Raw genomic sequence first — 20,450 nt, 5'->3', positions numbered from 1 at the left:
CTTGAAATTGTTTTGGGCCGAAAAAAAAAAATAAACCTCGAGTTTGACAACCTTTCAAATAGCGAAAGATATGAAGGGTCGAATCCCAATGTTATTTGCGTGGTTGCTGCATAAACTGATTGAAGTATTATGTTACGTAGGAGATATATGGTCTAGTGACACCAAAGTAAAGTAATTTGCCAATTAATTTAGGATATCTGTCTAGGTCTATGAGTACTAGTCTTGTCTCATTATTTAATTTGAGTCCTTAACATAAAATATCTAACACATTTTTTTTAATTAAGAAAAATACATCTATCAATATTTACTTTTTATATTAATATATTTACTTCCTATAATCTATAACATGTTATAGATTATAGGAACTAAATATACCTATAATCTATAACAGTTCTTTTACCAATGGGTTATGGAACTCAATACAAACAGTGAATAAGAACTTAAAAATAACTTTTTTATTCAGAAATATGATTAATTTTAATGTTACAGAAATTTAAAAAGTTAAAATAAAGTAATAAATAAAAGAACTATAAAAATAAATAAAATATCCATTTAAAATTACTATTTAATTAATTTTGTTAATATGAATTGGACTAAATTCACCGGATCAGATAGATGGACTCAACCATGCACACCCCTGCACTCTATGATGGAGGTAATAATGACAGAATTGTGAATTAACTCTTATAGAAAACATTTTTCAAAAAATATTTTTTTCTTGTACATATTGAACGTAATTTACAATGTTCAAGTTTAAATTATTTAATGGACATAAACAAAGGAAAAAAGGAAATTAAGAAAACTTCTGCCTCATTATGAAATTACTATTATTAACATGAAAAATGGACAGAATCTCAATTAGAACAATAGTGCTTTACAGTTAAAAGATAACTCAAGCTAGCTTTTACTCCCAATGGATCTTTCCACCTCATGAGTACCATGATTCTTGACTTCTGGATTTTTTTTTTTTCAAAAAAAAAAAAAAAGAGGGCCAGTGGCTCATACCACTGTTTGTAAGAATCCTAAAGCTATTTTCCAGTCTTTCAGCTTTTCAGGTAGCAATTTCATCCACCTCAGAGTTGAAAACAAAACTTGGAAATGTCGTTGTGATGTCCCTACATTTATATCATAATTAAAGAAATACACAATTAACAAAGAAACACCAATCTATCAGATCTTATGATTGTCCTAGGGATGTAAGGACTGAAATGTTTTTGCTTGATTACCTTAGATAGGGCAGTGTCATGATCCTTAACAAGGATGGGTTTTTACAGACAAAGTCCCGCCATTCAGATCTGTCTATCTTACCATCATTGTCAGAATCAGCTTCCAGGAAAGTCTGCCCACAAAAGAACATATGACACATCAACATTCACATAAGTTCAAAATCCATCAATATTTTCAAAATGGGCGTGTAGACCCTTTTTTTTGTTTTGCTTAATAAAAATTGACCACATGCAATGCATGCCTTGGGAATATGACCACAAAATCCAGAATAGGGAAACAAATTGATCTTTCATTTTTGTGGTCCATGCACAGATGTGAAAGCAAATCCATATAAAACCTGGATGCCAAAAAGTGCCACTAAATTGATAACATTTTGAAGTTACATAAAAGAAGCGACATGTAATGGTCGTCATTCAAAACAGGGAGTTCACTGAGAAGGGACATATAGCACTGATTTAATTTCAAAGGCAATAACTTACCTTATCGATAATCATCTCAATTGTCTCATCTGACAACTTCATTTCAGATTCACAAAGGAGTGCAATCAACATTTGCTTAACCTGCCAAAATCACATGAGCAGAGACTTTCAAATGAAGAGAAAGATTCTTTAAGCTAAACTTCAAAACTTATTGGCTGGATTACTGTACTCAACTGAAGTTTATTCCTTTTCTATAAGAACATTTATTCTAAAAGTCTATTGTACAAGAAAGCAAAAATCTCCTACTTAAACCAAGAGCTAAAGCGCACAGACCACAAGAGAAAAGCTAAAAGAGACAGCAAGCTAACAATAGGTAGCCTAGGTTAGTCATACTCAAGTAAAGGTGTCGGAAATTGATACATATCCATGTGCCTGACTTATAGTAATTAATGATATGAAAGTTTTTTAACATAATGTAAATATAATTTAAGATTTAATATAATAATATATTTTACATAATTAAAATTAATAATATCTATATTTTATAGTGATGATGTTGTTACATATTATTTAAATCATGATTAACTGCCCCATGACCCATTAAAATAAAAAAAGAAAAAACAGTGTCACATTTCACATTTTTTGTCCACATGTGAATCCTAGTGCCTTTTCAATTTCCCAAGCATCATTTAAGCTTTCGTAGGACCTAGGGCCTGCCACTTGACCCATAAAACAGAGAAAAGAAAAAGTAATCCCAATTTACCAAGCCTCATTTCAACCTGCGTCTCTTCTCCCCTCTTTCTTCTTCTTTTCTTTTTCTTTCTTTTCTTAATTTCTTTTTCCTACTGTACTGCCTGGTTTCTTCTCATTCACGTGCCCAACTTCATAGAAGTGTATCGGACACATATTACGTGAGGTATCACGTTCCATGTCATGTCATGTCGATGGGTATGACATGGCTATTCAGCGATTCTGAGTTTCATAGTGGGTAACTAGTACTGTAGTACAGTAACTACCTATACTTCAACCAGAAATAAGATAAAGGAAAGTATAGTACAAAGTAATTCCACAATTCCACATAGTTCACATTGAAAGTAGGTTCTGTCCAGCTAAGTTTGTTAAGGATTGTATGGGACCAGAGTTCCACTGAAGGAGCTGTCACATTTTTGGGCCACCAACAACTGCTGGGCATGATACCAATCGAGTATCAATTGGGATTTTAGCAAAAACCAAGTTATCTTGCGACCCCTTACACCCACCTTCAAATGCTAATTTTGTTTAGATAAATCAATCGCTTTCCCTTCCATTGCTTTTCATAATTGTATATTAAGAGTGGCTTCATTTGAAATGCTGGCAGAGAATCTTATGTTCTATATTTGAGCTTGAGAAGTCCAACTGGAATGCAATGACAATAGGGAAAAAGCCGAAACTAAGGATATAAGCTACAAATTCATTTGCAACACATTGTTGCCTAAGGTTCTCATAGACTTGATAAAAAATAAAGATTTTATTCACCTTCCTATATGCATTTGGATTATCATACAGGCAAATAAAATGAAACTCATCATACCTCTTGCCGCTCAATAAATCCTGTATTCTCCAAATCATAAAGCCTAAATGCAACTGCAAGGCAATTTCAAACACAGCATGTAAGCAAAAGTATGTTGCATTATAAGATGGAGTTATACAAAGAATAACAAATGACAACAGTACTCCAGGTTGTGATGCTGACAAGTCACTATACAATGTCTATTCAACTTACAGTCTATCTTTTCTTCTTGTGGACTGTTGGGATGGAAGACATCAAGTGCTCTAACAAAGTCACCAAAATCAATGACTCCTTTATTCTTAACATCAAAGAGATCAAAGATCTGCATGGAACATTATTCAAATCTAAAAATTTATGCAGCTGAATAAAAAGAGCAATACATATGACATTTATTTTGATGGGTATAACGTACGGTACAAATTTTTATGTCATTTTTACCACCTTCACACAATTAACCAATTTATTTTACATTATAGGTGCAAAAATTTCCTGGAGCCTAGGACCCTAGGTGCATATACATGCCTAAATGATATCAGGTGCAAAACTAAATAAATGAACATATAAATTTAAAAAAAAAAAAAAAAAAGAAATCAAGAAGTAATAGCATTGTGTTTCTTTAGAGAACAACTTGGCATGTAAAAAGTTGAAAAAAAAAAAGCATATATAGGCAGAATTCCAGGTGTGTTGGTCTGAAAAAGATTCCAGCAACTTCCTGAACTGAAACATGAAGACTGGACTGGGGATGCAAATTTTAGTCTATCCAGTGTTTTTTACTAGGAAAGTCTCCCCAGAGGTGGAAGTAGACAGGTGCACTATGTCTTGTGTCAAGAAGGTGCCCGCCTTTGCCAGAGGTTCTAAGGCCAGCACCTATGTGCCTTCCGATTCTAGCACACATTTACAACTACAGTATATATTATGGAATAATAGGGACACTTATACTATACACTAGCAGTCAACTGCAGAGAGAATTCAATATCAAGCTAAGTTCAATATAGAAGTAGACCATCAAGTCAAGAATGTAAAAAAATGAGCAGGTTACAATAAAGTTAGTTCTTTTCCCCTTTTATACTGTCTATACTTTATTATAAAAAAAATGAAGAGGATGAGAATAATACTCTATTGGCAAAGAGATTCTCTTTCTTTCTGTTATTGAAAAGAGCCAGCTGAAACTCCTCCTGCACACACAAAAAGAACTATTTAAAACTAGAACTAATATTCATATGAACTTGAGAATTTTATAATGCCAAATGAATATGCACTTGTCATCATGGTTTTAAATTACAGTCAGCGAGTAACAACAACAGGCCTGTAATGGCTATAACGTAACGGAAACGGTCTGGCGCCACGCAAATTTTTCAAAAAAATTTGCAAAGTTCATAAAATGAAATAACATTGATTAGATTTATTTTAGAACAATGTATACAAATGCATAATAAACATAAATAAATCAAATATAGATTATTTAACTTAAATTAAACAACTATAACACTTTAATCCACAAAAATTTAGGAAAAAAAAAACCTTTTAGAGGAAATAAACTTGTAAATGCATTAGTTTATGATGGATCAAGCTTATATGAGAAATATGGAGAGAAGATCGAAATTTGAAAGAGAAAGGGAAGGGAACTTAAAAAATATTGCCTTTGAAACCGTTGAAAAATGTGGAACCTGATAAAAATGAGAATAGGGGCAGAAGATAAAAGATACAAAAGAATTTCAATTATTGGTAACGGTTGTTACGCCTGTAACTCAGGGGGGTCGTTGTACAGCAGAGTAACAGCCGTTACATAACAGCCGTTACGTAAGATAACGGCCATTTTTTAAAACCATGCTTTTCATTCTATTCATTGAAGAATATAAGTATCAAATTCGTACTATAAACACACAATTGCAAGAAGTCGTGATTGAATACTATTCCATATAAAACAAGTATGCTGCCAGACAATTATAAAGATCAATATTGTGAGGGCAATTTCATCATGATCATCCCAACATCAATATTAACAAGGATTATCATGATCGACATTGGGAGAGCAGTTTCATCATGATCATCACAACATCAAATCTAACAAGCTACCATCTATGTTAATCAGTTCCCTCAGTATTATCCATTCATCGGCTAAGCTATGGCTCCTGCTAATAAATGGTCTTTTGCAGGCAGAAGAAACACTTAGAAGAAGGAACCTTCAACCTCCTAAACAGTGAAGATGAAAACCATTACAGCTTATAAGAGAAATAAAAGGAAAAAACAATACCACATTTAAAAGAAAGGAGATCCAAGGCAGGAGTAATATCGCATGAAATACCTTATTTATTAACCCATCATCAACAACAGAACCGCTAATTCTCTTGAATAGTTCAAATAGTGCTTCAACTTCACTTACACTAACTGAATAACGCAGAAAATGACATGCAAGTTAGTGTAACTGCCCATTGAACCGCACAGAGGCAAAAATACACATATATGTGAGAAATAGGAACAAAGAATGAAACGCACACCAACTTGAGAATGCACAAAATTAATACATACTGTTCAGATCCAGCTTAATGTCATATGAAGAGGATGAATTAAATGGCAATCAATACAGATTGGACTTCTCTCAGGAACAGCAGTAGAAGCATGACATAATATATTAAACACAGTATAAAGGGGTGGCAGCTTAGAATATTGGCATTTTTTTTAAAAGGAAAAAAAAAAAAAAGCACAGTTAAATAATAAAAAATTGCAATATAACTGCACATCTTCAACTCCCCCTCCTTTGGGTAGAGATACTACTTTAAAACATATCAAAGACCCAGGTTGCTGTATAACAAAAACAAAGGGGTGGCGTGGCAGCTGAGTACACTTCAAGTTCAAAGGGACTCAAGAACCCCCCCACAGACACACCCCCACCCCCCCCCACAAAAGAAAAAAAAAAAGGTTTTCAGATCCTACATCTTTAACTTCATCATAATCAACAAGAGGTCCTTTTTTTGTCATGTATTATTAACTGTCAAGCAAAATATAAAACTGAAATCTAACAACAAAATTAAACCACAGAGATCAATATGCAGAATTTTCTTGAAATGGATGAACAACTTACAAGTTGTCTGTGAAGCAAGGACTACGGGGTCCTCATGTCTAGGAAACTGTCTTGCGACTTTAGAACTAGCGCAGCCCATTACTGATGATGAAGAAGAGAGCGAGAGAGACCAGCACTAGACTTGGCGCCTAGACTTCAAACTACAATTTATCACCAAAATCATCTGAAAATTTGCAATTTACAAAAACCCAATATTGAAAAGATCACAACGCGAAAATTACAATTAGTAATGACAATAAATCCCAATGAACAAAAAGGGAAGTAAAAAAGAAAAAAGAACAACTCGCAGTAGATTTGAAGAAAGAAAACAAAAAAAAAAAAAAGGAAGAGAGAGAGATAGAATGATTTCCTTTCTTTTTCTTAAAATGATTTCAATTGCAATCAAATAATTAAAAATCCTTATTTTAGTCAAGGTTCTTTCATTTTCCTCCGATTTTCTCAGGTATAAAACAGAGAAGATAGGGGAAAAGGAAAAAAATCATAGAAAACCCATAAAACTGCTTCAAATCATTAAACAATATCACAAAAAAAAAAGAGCAACAAGATACAGAAAAAAAAAATTCAAAGAAAAAAAATAAAAAAGCAAAGAAATAATTGAAAAGATGTCGAAACAACGATCACTAACCAAAATATCGAGAGTATAATGCGGCGTGCGTATAATGGAAGAGGTAAATTGAAAAGCAAATTCTAAGCTATCTTCCTTCTTCACCCCTTGTTTTAGAAACCAGAGAGAATTCTGTTATTAAGGACGAAACGAGGAGAAGAGAAAAATAGAGAAGAGACAAGAGAGAGAGTGTCCGTTTTGTGTCGGTTAACGGCCTATGGTTGTTATATACCGGCTGATCAGAGGGCTAGTGATGACTTTTATTTGCATTTTTCATCTGTTTCATCGCCGAAGTCCGCTAGTCTTTTATTCATTTTCTTTCTGTATTTTTCGGATATAATTTTTTTTGGAAAAGTATAAAAAAATTAAAGAGAAATAATATTTAATCTTTCAGTGAAATTTATTAATTAATATTTTAATTTTAAAATATATATTAAGATATAATTAAAATATTAAAAAATTTATTAATTAATTTTTTTATTAATTTTAGTTATTAAATATAGAAAAAAATTTATAATGATAGATTAATTAATTTAACTTTTATAAAATTAAAAAATTAATTAATAAATTTATTCATAATATAAACACTAAATAATATAATATTTGATATTTAAAGTTAATAAATGATTAGTTAATATTTTTATAATAAATTAAAAATATTTTAATAATTTTTTTTTAAATTAATAAATTAATTAATGAATTTCAGTAATATAAAAAATTAAATAATTATTTTTAAAAAAAATATGATGTGATTTTATTATTATTTTTTATTTTAAAATTTATAGTTAAATTTTTATTAAAATAATATCTTACTATACTTTTTACTAATAAATAGAAGTATCATTCGTTATAAAATATTGATATAATAAATAAAATATAATTATTAGTTATTTTTAATAAAAATATATAAAAAATATAATATGTTTTCACTTTTATCCAAATAATATATATATAATATAATATTATAACAGTATTCATTAGAAATTATTGATATTTATTAATAATGTGATATTATGAGATGTTATTATTTTTTAATGTTAATGTAAATTTTAATATAATTAATAAATATTAACATAATAATTCTTATATTTCAAAATCTAATGATTTAGTTTTTAAATTTAGATTGTTCAATTCAAAGTTATTCCTAGGATGAGCATTTTAACTGATGAAATCGAATAATTAATTAAAATTTTATTGATTCTTAAAATATTAATCAAATTGAATAAAAATATAAAAAAATAAATTATTATTATTTTTAAAATTAAATATATTATTATTAAATATAATTAAATATGACTTAATATTATTTTTATAGACAAAATTAATTTATATTTAAAAATACTAAAATATTTATTTATTATTTTATCTAAATTTTTATATTTTAATTTTTTAAAATTGTACGGTAAATATTAAGTTAATTTATTTAAGATTTAAATATTTAAATTAAAATATAAATTAATGTAAACGTTCAATTTTTTTTCAATCATTTAATTTTTTAGTTTAAATGGTGGATATAGTTGATGATTAATAGATATTACAGAGAAGGATATTAACGGATAAATTTTAAGTGTTTTATAAAATTATGTTCAAAATTATTATTCATATATATATATATATATATATGAAATATATTATATTATTTAAATTAAATATATAATTTGAACACTAATAATTAAATGAAAAATAATTGACACCTTATCTTAAATTTTTATATTATTAATTTTTTACTATAATATTTATAAAAATGTAATTATCTAATTTTAAGTTTTATAAAATATGACTGGTAAACCCTTTTTAAAATATGCATATTTATTATCATATTTTTATATTTATACACTATTTAATAAATAGATATAGCTAATTTATTGATTAAAAAATATTTTAAATATGCAAAAAATATTTTGTAATGAAAAGAATTTATTTTTTAAAGCGTCTCTAGAATTTGATAAATTTATTAAATAGATTGATTTTATCACCCACGACTCAATTCAACAGTTAAATTAAATATTTAAATATATTATGGAGTACTCGTATACAATAGTCATACACGGCCTTTGTGCTGTTTTTGATCTTTCTCTTTTGGAAATTATTTTTTATGGAGTCATTTTGAAAATTATTTAACATGATTTAAACCTTTTATTTATTTTTAGATGGTCCCTAAGTTTTAAATTTAATTGGAATTTGGTATTCTAGATAAAATTTTTACATAGGACCACTTCCATATAGGCAACTTGTTTGGGAAAAGAAATACGGAAATAAGTGCTATTAAATTTTTATATTTTTTTAAATATTATATAAATTTTAATATAAATATTTTAAATTTAATCAATTCAATTTTAATTTAATTTACAGTCTCATTCGAAAATTCTTGCAAATGGCAAAAAAATTAGAGCTCAATTCTGGAAAACCGAGACGAATAGTGATGTCTTGGGCCATCTCTACTACGCAGCCTTGGCAGGCTATTGGCAATTTGACTGAAACGGAAGCGTACTGACCATTGAAAATTGAAATAGTGACATTATGATTTTCGTTTTTGCTTTGTCCCCACAGAAGTACAGTTTTGAATTTGAACGTTGAATATAAACACACGCGTTCGGAAGAGATATTTTTCTAGAGCATTGCAATGTGCTCTGGATAAAGCTTATTGGTTAGACATTTTTTTTCTGTCAATTATTGGCTATGTATATACATTTTAGAAAAAAAAATACTTCATTATATTCAAATAAAATAAAAAAAACAAATACATATTATAATATTATATTTTTAATAAAATTAACTGTTTGTACTAAAATTAAGAATACTCTGATTTTTCATAATTTTATAAATTTTACTACTAATTGCATTTAAAAATTATATAATTATTATAATTTATTTTTTATCAATAAATTGGGTATAACAACTTATTTCAATTTAATCTTTCAATTAATTCACCTTTTAAATTATTTTTTATGAAATTCACTTTAATTATTATTGAAAGTTAAAAGAAAACACTATTTAGAAAAAGCATGTTGAAAAAAATAGTTATAATTATTTTGTTATTCTATACTCCTAGAAATAAATAATGTGAAATATAATTTTAAATTAATTTTTAATATTTTATAACTAATATATACAATAAAGTTATTTTCTTAAAAATAATACCAATTATTAAACTTCCGGAATAAATTAAAAAAAAAAAATTTAGTCTCGTTTGAGTTAGAATAGGATCAAAATAAATAACTATTATAATTTTATTTAATTTTATTATATTTTCAATATAATTAGTTATTAATTTCTTTTTTCTAAATGAGAATTTAAACCATCACTTAGCATTTAATTTAAACTATATATTATTTATAATGATTTTACCATTTTTAATAAAATTTAATATTTTTATTTTATATTAAAAATAAATATAATTAAAAAGTTAATAAAAAATTATTCATAACTAAAATAATTTTTAATTTTTAATTTATATGAAAAAATAAAATGAACAAAATTATGGAATAAAAAGGATTATTTTTATTACATTAACTATAATTTTTTATTATATTAACTATATTTTTTAATACATGTAAAAAAAAAAAAGTAAATACGTCTATTTTTGTGTGATCAGGGGGAATAGTATTTAAAAATTTCATTAATGTTAACAAAGTATATAAGTTGATCAATGATTGGTTACCATTTTCACTACTAACTGTATTTTTTAATTTATGTAAAAAAATATATCTATTTTTATGCATGGAGTAATATTTAAAAGAAAGATTTGTTAATCTAAATAATCTAAACGCTTTATATTAATTTATGTTTATATTATAAATTTTTGATTTTGCACAATTAAACCACACTTTTAAGATTTATTATAATTTTAATTATGAGTTAAAATTAATTTTTAACTAAAATTTGAAATTGTCATTTTTCATGTTTTTTTTAATTAATTATATTTTTAATTTATTAAATAAAATAATACAAATATTTCTATAAATTTATATTAATATCTCACTCTTGAATAAAATAATTTAAATTTTTGAAGAAATTCACAGTATTTCAATACTGAATAGTGGAGATATGATTATTAAGACATATATCAACAATTGCATTTTTAATTAAAACATCAATATAAAAAAATTAATTAATATTTTTTTTTACAAAGTACGAGAAAAATAATAATGATTTTTCTTAACAGTCTTTTTTAAATTAATTTTTTTATCCATTATTTTTTTTTATTATAATTTATTTAGAATTTATTTTTTTATTACAGTCAAAACTGTAAAAAAAAAATCACTAACTAAATTAATTTTTTATTCTCTGTTAGCGTTTTGGTTAAAAATGTAATCGCTGATTTTTAAATATATTGATAATTATTTTTTTTAACTATTTAATATTAAAATATTAATATATAAATGTAAATTTTTTAAATTATTTTATTTAACGAACTAAAAAGATTGGGAGATAATAAAAATCCATAAATGTTTAGATTATTTTAGACAATAAATTTAAAATATAAATTTTAAACAAATACATGTAGGATGATAAAGTGATCATTTTAATTTTGATAAAATTAATTTAATCTCTTAATTAAAATTATAATCAATATTAATAATTTAATTTAATTATTTAAAATTAAAAGTTTATTATATAATGTGAAAGAAATAATAAAATATGATTTTAATATGAGTGAGTGAGTTTAGTCTGAATGGTTCACGTCTTTCTTTTTTATTCTTTTTTTCTTTGTCCGTTGATTACGCTAACCATCACTCTACTAAAGTGTTATAAGTCGCTATCTTATAAAATCGTACATATAGACGTACCTGTTTTTTCATCATCGTCAAACAGCTATTTAATTTTCCTTCGACGCTCGTGCTGATAGGATCGTAGTATATCTGGATTTGTTTCCCTATTACCCCGTCGCGTCAAAGGAGCTGAGTTCCTCTTTAATGAGTCCAGATCCCGGTCAGTCCAACCTGCTCGATTGTGGACTGAATTACGTGCTAATTGACTAGTTTGCATAATAGGCTCTGATGGATTTTGGGGCGGACTCTTCTAGAATGACTCAACTACGGACTGGGTGCTAGAAGTCTAGCGGTCATCATACCTTATACTTTTAAAACTTTCATCAATTATACTGGACCATTAAAACAACCATTAATCTATTAGTAGAGATATCATTTTTTTTTAAATGGATATGTCATATCATCGTCAAATTATCATAATGTCGCTTCACCATTTAATAGGAGATATTTATAGGCATATGATGTTTACGTTTATAAAATAGTTATTAACATTGATAAAAGTCTAATCGGTAAGTTTACAGGATAAAAAAAATTAAATTTACCCCTAAAATTTACAGTGAGTTAAACTATTAAAGTTTACTTTTTAATCTAAATTTATTATTAAAAGATCAAATAAAACTAAATAGACCAAGGATAAAAAAAATATAAATAAATGATGGTTTTATTTAGTTTTTTTAATAATAGTTTAATGATAAATTTAAATTAAATGATAAAATTTAATATTTTAATCCGCGAATAAATTTTATATTTTAACCAATTTTATAATATATAGTATGATTACATAGTGTTTTTATTAATAACATAATAGAGAATTAGTAGTTTTTTTTTTTAACGATTTTAGTATAATTAGTAAAAATTTTAAAAATATAAGATTAAATTAGTTATTTTTAAAATAGAGTATAATTGTAAAGAATAAAGAAGGTAAAGTATAAATTTTTTTTACAATTATTTTATATTATATTGCGATAATGTGGTATAACATGACATTTTTATTAGTGAATTTATAGAAAGTTTTAACGAATACGTGTAATTTTAATTTTATTAAAAGTATAGACTTAAATTGATTATTTTTAAAATATGAATAGAATTATAAAAATAAATTAAAATATAATATTTTTTTATTAATTTTTAATTATATATGTTTTTAATATAAAATAAAAATATTACATTTTATTAAAAATGGTAAAATCATTATAAATAATATATAGTTTATATTAAATACTAAGTGATGGTTTAAAGTACCGAATAAAATTATTTTTCTCTAACTAAAATTAAATTAAAATTTTAAATTAATTTAATTTAATTTAATCAGTTATTTTAATTCCAACTAAATAATGTCCACCCTAAACATTTCCTTTAAAATTCTGCTGAATGTCTATAATATTAACATTATAATTATAAACGGATAAATAATAATGATGGAATTCGTGAAATAGCGATATGTATATAAAAAAGAAGAGAATTATATCAACTCGTCCGATTCGATCATTTTGCGGGGAATCATTTCGTCATCATGAAATATAAGTCCGATCTCCAACGGAGAACCACTAATTTCACAATTTTAAAATGCGAAAGTATAAAACTTTTACTAATTAAGTTGGTATTTAATTAATTATGGGAATCCCAACTCATTCCTTTAATACCATCAGTTACTCATGATTCACTATTACACAATAACGTGAAAATTTTATTATTTTAAAAGTGAGACCTTCTATTAATAGAAATTTCAGCAGTCTTTCTTATCATTGGAGTCTAAATTTTCATCAATAACTCAAAGATAGGGCTTTTTGCAAAATTAGGGGTGAGAGAAAACTTATTTATGGATTTAGGGTTGGATATAAATTATTTGCGGATTTGGGGTTGGACTGCCAGGTGGCATTCGAAAAAAAAACCTGCCGCCTGTTTAACAGGCGCCAGGACCTGGCGCCATTTAAAATGGCGCCAGGCATTATTGTTTTTTTTTAAGAATGGCCTGGCGCCAGACCATTCTTTTCTTTTTTTTTTATTTTTTTATAAAATTATAAAATAATATTATTATATAATTAAAAATTACTCATATTATTTAACAATAATATTATATATTATTTAAAATATTATAATTATATTAATTAATTAATATATGAATGTATAACTATTTAAAATTATAAAAATTAAATTTATTTTTATTAGACTGTTATTATGCAGTCGTATAGAATAATATTAATATCTTAATATTTTAGAGAGTTATGAAATATAACATTCTAAGTGGCGACAGGCCATTATTTATTTTATTTATTAAAATATTATAATTATATTAATTAATTAATATATGAGTGTATAAATATTTAAAATTATAAAAATTAAATTTATTTTTATTGAATTGCTATTATTCAGTCATATAGAATAATATTAATATCCTAATATTTTAGAGAGTTATGAAATATATTATTATATAATTTGATAATTGCCGGACTTTTATCACTTTAGGGGAAACTAAATCCGAAAAAGTGAAATAGGTCTAAGGTCTCAGAAATTCACTTTATTTAGCCGGTCCAGCATATTCGGTCTTGATCCAGACACGGGACAGATCGGGTTGGCTGCGAGTCTGGATCCAGTACGAGGAGTCCAGCCTTGTGATGTGACTTGAAGAAGGACAGCAAACCCAGTCAATTCGCAACTCTGCTCGCATGCGCGCTGAAGGAATTAAATAACCGTCTAACGTGAAAAGGGTCCTGACATTTTCGTACTAACGATATAAGCAGTTTCGATTGTAATTAAATAATATTAGATATTTTTATAATAATAATTTTTTTTATAATTTTAATATATTAATATTGAATAAATTTTATTATTAATTTTTAAATAAAAAATTACTGTAATTTATAATTTCATAATTATAAAATTAATATTATACTGCGATTAGATATATAAAAACAATTCGATTATAATTTAGATATATAAAAATAATTTAATAATGTTATATATATTTATTTAATGATAAAATTTTTTATTATTTTAATAAATTAATACAGTAATATTATTATTAAATAATATCAATAATTTTTTAATTATATAATAATATTATTTTATAATTTTATAAAAAAATAAAAAAAAATAAAAAAAAAAAGAAAAGAATGGCCTGGCGCCACTCTAAGTGGCGCCAGGCCATTCTTAAAAAAAAATAATAATAATAATGCCTGGCGCCTGTTAAATAGGCGGCAGGTTTTCTTTTCGAGTGCCACCTGACAGTCCAACTCCAAATCCGCAAATAATTTATCTTCAACCCTAAATCCACAAATAAGTTTTCTCCCGCCCCTAATTTTACAAAAAGCCCTCAAAGATATCACCATCATCTCCTAGACTCCAAATATTAGTTACGTAAAGACACTCAAGATCGCTTTTAAATGTCAACCTTACATTTATTTACATTTCATGAATAAGACACAAAGGGGCTATTCTCAACAGTGAAGTCTTGGAATAATACAATTTTGCACAAAATTTAAAAATAAAAAGTGAAGATTTAATAAAAATTAATAAATCATTTTCCACGAGCAATTATAATACATTTATTATAAATAAACATAATAAATAGAGCAAAATACAGATAATAATACTTCCAAATTTATATCAATTATTTAGAATGCACGATTATGGAGATAAGCTAACACTTCCACTCAGAAACAAATTTCTTTAAAACCTCAAATTTTTTTTTATCGTGTTATTAATATGTGAATTAAGCACTTGCATACAAGTATAAGAATTGATCGAAAGAATATTTCTGCAAATCTTTGAAAAACATTATTTTATACAATTATTTTATATACGATAATTATATGTTAACTATTGATTATGATGAAATTTATATAAAATTCATTATGGCCAATGCCTATAATATATAGAAGTGTTCAATAGTTAGTTTGGATCAAATTTGAATTTAATTCACCTTAATTCATCATAAAATTTATTATTTGAATTTGCAATCATAATCCATCTAGTATATTATAGCCATTCAAATCATTTAATAGTCACATACCCATCAATAATTAAAATAAATTTTACCTAATTAATTTCATACTAATTATGAAATATAATAGAAAGTTATTTATCCAAATCTCAATAGTAAATTTGCTAAAATAATAAAAATACAACTAAAAAATATAAATTAGAAAGTATTATAAAAATTAAATAAAATAATTAAATTTAAATATTAACTTCCAAATAATAAAAAGATAAAAAATATTTAATTATTTTTATAAATTATAGGCTTCTAATTCTTTCAAATTAAAAAAAAAATAACTTCAAAATAAAATTTATAATTTTAATTTTAATTTTTCAGAAATTTAAAAATTAAATAAAAAATTTAAAATAATTTCTACATATTATTTTAATTTTTTTAAAAATGTGATTAATTTTAATTTTTCAAAAATTAAAAAATAAAATAAAATTTCATATTATTTTAACTCTTCTTTTCTATAAATATGACTAATTTTAATTTTGTACGAATTAAAAAAATTAAAATAATTTCTACATAGTATTTTAATTTTTTAAAAATGTTATTAAGTTTAATTTTGTAAAAATTAAAAAATATATATTATTATTTTTTTAGAAATATGGCTAATTTTAATTTTGCTGAAATTAAAAAATTATTGCACCTAAAATAATTACAGAAACATAAAATAATATGTTTGCAAAATATATTGCAGATACAAAAATAAATAAATTTTAATTTTTTAAAAAATAAAAAAATTTGAATTGAGATATTATATTCCTAATAATAATAGAAATACAAAAAATTGTAATTACTATTATTTCAAACTAATACAAAAACTAAGTAAAAAAATATAAAATTAGGATTAGAATGTATAATTAGATATTAAATGATTATTTGTTGGTTAACTAATAAAAGTCTATATAAATTAAATAAAATATTCAAATTAATTCAACAGAATCATTTCTTGCTCTTTAGTCCACTCCATACTCTAACCCATATATTTAACTTATAAGATTTTAAAAACATATGAAAGAAAAGGAAGAGGGTGGTAGTATATATGGAAACAATCCTTGTCCAACCCTACTTTTTCCTTATTCTCTTGTGGCTCAGATCAATCTTTCCCACCTCAAATCATCATAACACACTACATCTTTATTTCCTTATTTAGTATGTATTTTTTATTAAAAAAAATCAATTTATTTTTATTAATAAAAGAATTCATTTATTTAAAATAAATTTTAATATAAAGAATTCTGAACTCTTTTATATCAAACAAGTTAATAATAAATTTAAATTAATTTAATTTATTCATCATTTTTATTAATTTTTTAAAGAACTGTTATTAATTAAAAAATAAATTTAAAATTAAAACAACTAAAAAACTTTGTATAAAAAAGAAAAAAAAGTCTTAAAGACTAATTAAGTAATTTTAATGTAAATATACGTTAATTGAAATCATTTCTTGAAAAATCTTAATAATTTTGATAAAATTTATTTTTAATTTAAAATTAATTCTCACAAAAATTTAAAAAAAATTGAATTTTTTACACTATTAATTTTGCCAAACATAAAAATTTAGAAAAAGAAATTCATTTATTTTGAATTGTTTCAAAATTAATCATTTTAAATAAGAGCAAAAGAATTCCTCTGTTTAAAATAAATTTTAAGATAATAAAACTCAATTAAATTTATTTATTTTAAACGAAATAATAATAAATTTAAATTAATTTATTTTCTTCATCATCCTTATTATTTCTAAGCTAAGTACAAATATTTGATTTACAAATAACAATTATTTTTTTACATTGAAAATATTTTTTGAACACCATTATTAACATTTTCACAGTATTTAAAATCTAAATTTTACATAATTTTTTACCATTAAACAATGTAAATTAAGAGGGACACTATTTATAAAAAATTAATAAAATAATATAATAAATGCATTAAATATTAGTATTTAATATTAAATTAAATTCTAAAAAAAATTATTACTTAAGGAAACACAAATAAATTTGAAGTTAAAATAAATAAAAAATAAAAGATAAAAAAAGAAAAAGAAAAATAGAGTTCTCAAAGGGTTAATTAAGTAATTTTGATATAAATAGTCTTAAAAGAAATCATTTCTTATAAAATCTTAATAATTTTAGCAAATTTTACCTTTAGTTCAAAATTAATTCTCATACAAATTTTAAAAAAATGGATTCTTACTTTTTAATTTTGTCAAATACAAAAATTAAAAAAAAATTCAATTCATTTAAATTCTCTCAAAATGTACCATTTTAAACAAGGAGTATAAGAAGAAGATAGAGATTGAGAAAGGAAGAAAGAAATTAAGCGTCCATTTATTTGTAAAAAATAATTTATATTTAAAAAATATTTTTTATAAAAAGTATTTTTTGGAAAGATGTGATCCATGAAAAATATTTTTAATAAAATAATTTATTTTTTATTATTTAATTTAATTTTAAAAAATATATTAACAAATTTATATATAAATTTTTTAATAAGATTATCACTTTTTCTTTTGAAAGGAAAAAAGTTACTTTTCTTTAAAATTTTATTTGTTTCCTAAAAAATATTTTTTATATTTTTTGATATTATAAACACTTAAAAAATTTGATATTTCATTATAAAAAAATAAGTTATTTTTAAAAAATAACTTTATTTTTTTAAAAAAAATTATTTTTCACGCTTTAGTTTTTTATTAAAATTTTTATATATAAATTTATTAGTAAATTTTATTTTTTAAATTAAAATTAAACAATAGAATAAATTATCTCATTAGAAAATATTAAAAATTATTTTTGATGAAAAATATTTTTGTAACAGCCCGGCCCCGTACGACCGGCCCTGTTACCGCTCACAGCCCGTGACCTTCCTCTGGGCCCAGCCACTGTGAGCAGCTCTTAACATCCCTTCACCCTCACGGGTTCCAGGCAGGATTTGTCCCTCGGGGGAGCCATTACGGCCCGCCCTAGCCCGAGTGGATTTGGCCCAATTCCTTCCTCTGGGAATTAGGTCGTTAGTCTGGTGAGAGTGAGTACCAATTGGCCTATTTCCAATGGCCCAATGGAACAATTGGTACTCACTCTCACCAGACTATTCCCTTAAAGTGGGAGGTTAAGGGTTCGAGCAGTGGGGGAGGCGACCTAATTCCCAGATGAAGGAATTGGGCCAAATCCACTCGGGCTAGGGCGGGCCGTAATGGCTCCCCGAGGGACAAATCCTGCCTGGAACCCGTGAGGGTGAAGGGATGTTAAGAGCTGCTCACAGTGGCTGGGCCCAGAGGAAGGTCACGGGCTGTGAGCGGTAACAGTGCCGGGGTTCACGTCCGGGCTGTTACAATTTTTAAATATAAATTATTTTTTGCAAATAAATAAAGTCTAAAATAATTTAATTTTTTCTTTAATTAAAAAAATATTTTTTATGATTTTTTTTAATATTTTAATTGCTAAAAAAAGTGAAAATTTTTTAATCAAACAAATGGAGCCTAATCCTCCATTTGTTTCGTATTAAATTTTAGTTATTCAAAAAAATTTAGTTAATAGAAAATATTTTCTTAATAAAAAATATTTTATTAGTTAAAAAAATTTTAAATTATTTAAAATTAACTTTCTATTCTTAAAAAAAATCATTTTTCACATTTTAAAATATTTTATTAAAATCTATATATATAAATTTATTAATATATTTTATTTTTTAAATTAAAATTAAATAATAGAAAATAAATTATTTTATTAAAAAATATTTTTTAAAATATTATTGATGAAAAATATTTTTCAAAGAAAATATTTTCTATAAAAAATATTTTCCAAATGTAAATTATTTTTCGCAAATAAATAGAGTCTAACAGAGTCTAACCGATTGAAGAAATTTCAACCTTTAGTTAACCTTTTAAGTCTTTCTCCCCTTAAATTTTTATTGGCTAAATACATACTTACACCTGCACTTTAATGCTTTTGTCTATCAAATATCTCAATTGTAATCGGAACCTAATAAATACCTAAATTTTAAAAAATAATTATTGTTAGACACAATTTTATCAAATTTATGATTTTAAAATTGTATTTAAAAATAATTTTTTAAATTCATAATTTTAAAGTTGTATTTAAAAGTATATATCTTTTTAAAGTTTAGGTGTTTAAAATAATATTTTAAAAAAAATTTAAGTATTTAAAAATAATATTTTTTAAAATTTAAATATTTATTAAATTACGATCAAAATTGAGGTGTTTGATAGACTAAAAATGCTAAAAGTATAGATATGAAGTATATGCATTTTGCCATTTTTTATTTGTTTCAATATCTACATCCACTCATCTTACTTCATGATTCATGGAGGGAGAAACTTTAAGGGTGGAAAGTGAGGAAGTGGGAGTGGTTGTTTGGGTTTGAAAATTGAATAGATATTTTTATTTTAGTAAAGAAGACATTAAGACAACCTGAATTTGAAGACATTCAATTTCATATCTGAACTAAAATTGGAATTAAGTTAACCTTGAGGTTTCAGTCAGTGTGAATCCTCAAAAGCATTTTTAAGTCTATTTGAATTCAAGGGAGGGATTATTGAAATATAAAAAAATATAAAGTGAGTTTTAATTTTAAAATTTATACGTTATATTTTATTATTATTATTAAATTACTAATTATGAATGTTCAATTTAAACAGTAATTTTATATTTGTAAATATATATAATGGCATTTATATTCATGTTATTTTATATTAAGATTACGAGATTATTTTAATTATATTTTTAAATAATTAAAGTGTCGCATAAAGTTTAGAGTATTAATAATTTTTTTTAATTTATAGATATAAAAATG

General features: G+C 24.5%; 1 protein-coding gene across 2 annotated transcripts; it reads right to left on the bottom strand.

Annotated features, from left to right (window-relative positions):
• Nucleotides 1–813: 813 nt before the first annotated feature.
• LOC110601030 (calcineurin B-like protein 9) lies at nt 814–7,155 on the bottom strand. 2 transcript variants are annotated; one of them, XM_043951501.1, is made up of 9 exons: nt 6,903–7,155; nt 6,278–6,440; nt 5,501–5,583; nt 4,311–4,370; nt 3,409–3,517; nt 3,217–3,269; nt 1,707–1,787; nt 1,227–1,339; nt 814–1,115 (listed from the first exon to the last, which is right to left on the bottom strand). In XM_043951501.1, exons 2-9 carry the CDS (start codon nt 6,354–6,356, stop codon nt 1,052–1,054), a joined length of 642 nt encoding a protein of 213 aa, XP_043807436.1. In that variant the 5' UTR covers nt 6,357–6,440; nt 6,903–7,155; the 3' UTR covers nt 814–1,051. The 2 variants fall into 2 exon arrangements, with proteins under 2 accessions (XP_043807436.1, XP_043807435.1); XM_043951500.1 differs by having other exon boundaries at nt 6,278–6,417; nt 6,903–7,154.
• Between the last annotated feature and the right edge of the window lie 13,295 nt (nt 7,156–20,450).

Source organism: Manihot esculenta, chromosome 15 (assembly GCF_001659605.2).
Source record: "Manihot esculenta cultivar AM560-2 chromosome 15, M.esculenta_v8, whole genome shotgun sequence".
Lineage (NCBI taxonomy): Eukaryota > Viridiplantae > Streptophyta > Magnoliopsida > Malpighiales > Euphorbiaceae > Manihot > Manihot esculenta.
The sequence above is the reverse complement of the archived record's forward strand: the minus strand, read 5'-3'. Positions and strand labels throughout refer to the sequence as shown.

What these genes read in the sequence shown, in the direction of transcription:
- LOC110601030 (XM_043951501.1), bottom strand. Translation starts at nt 6,356, where the DNA reads ATGGGCTGCGCTAGTTCTAAAGTCGCAAGACAGTTTCCTAGACATGAG. An exon ending in GATTTATTGAGCGGCAAGAG is followed by an intron (nt 1,788 to 3,216) that starts GTATGATGAGTT and finishes TGATTTTGGCAG; the next exon opens with GTTAAGCAAATGTTGATTGC. An exon ending in TTGAGATGATTATCGATAAG is followed by an intron (nt 1,340 to 1,706) that starts GTAAGTTATTGC and finishes TTTTGTGGGCAG; the next exon opens with ACTTTCCTGGAAGCTGATTC.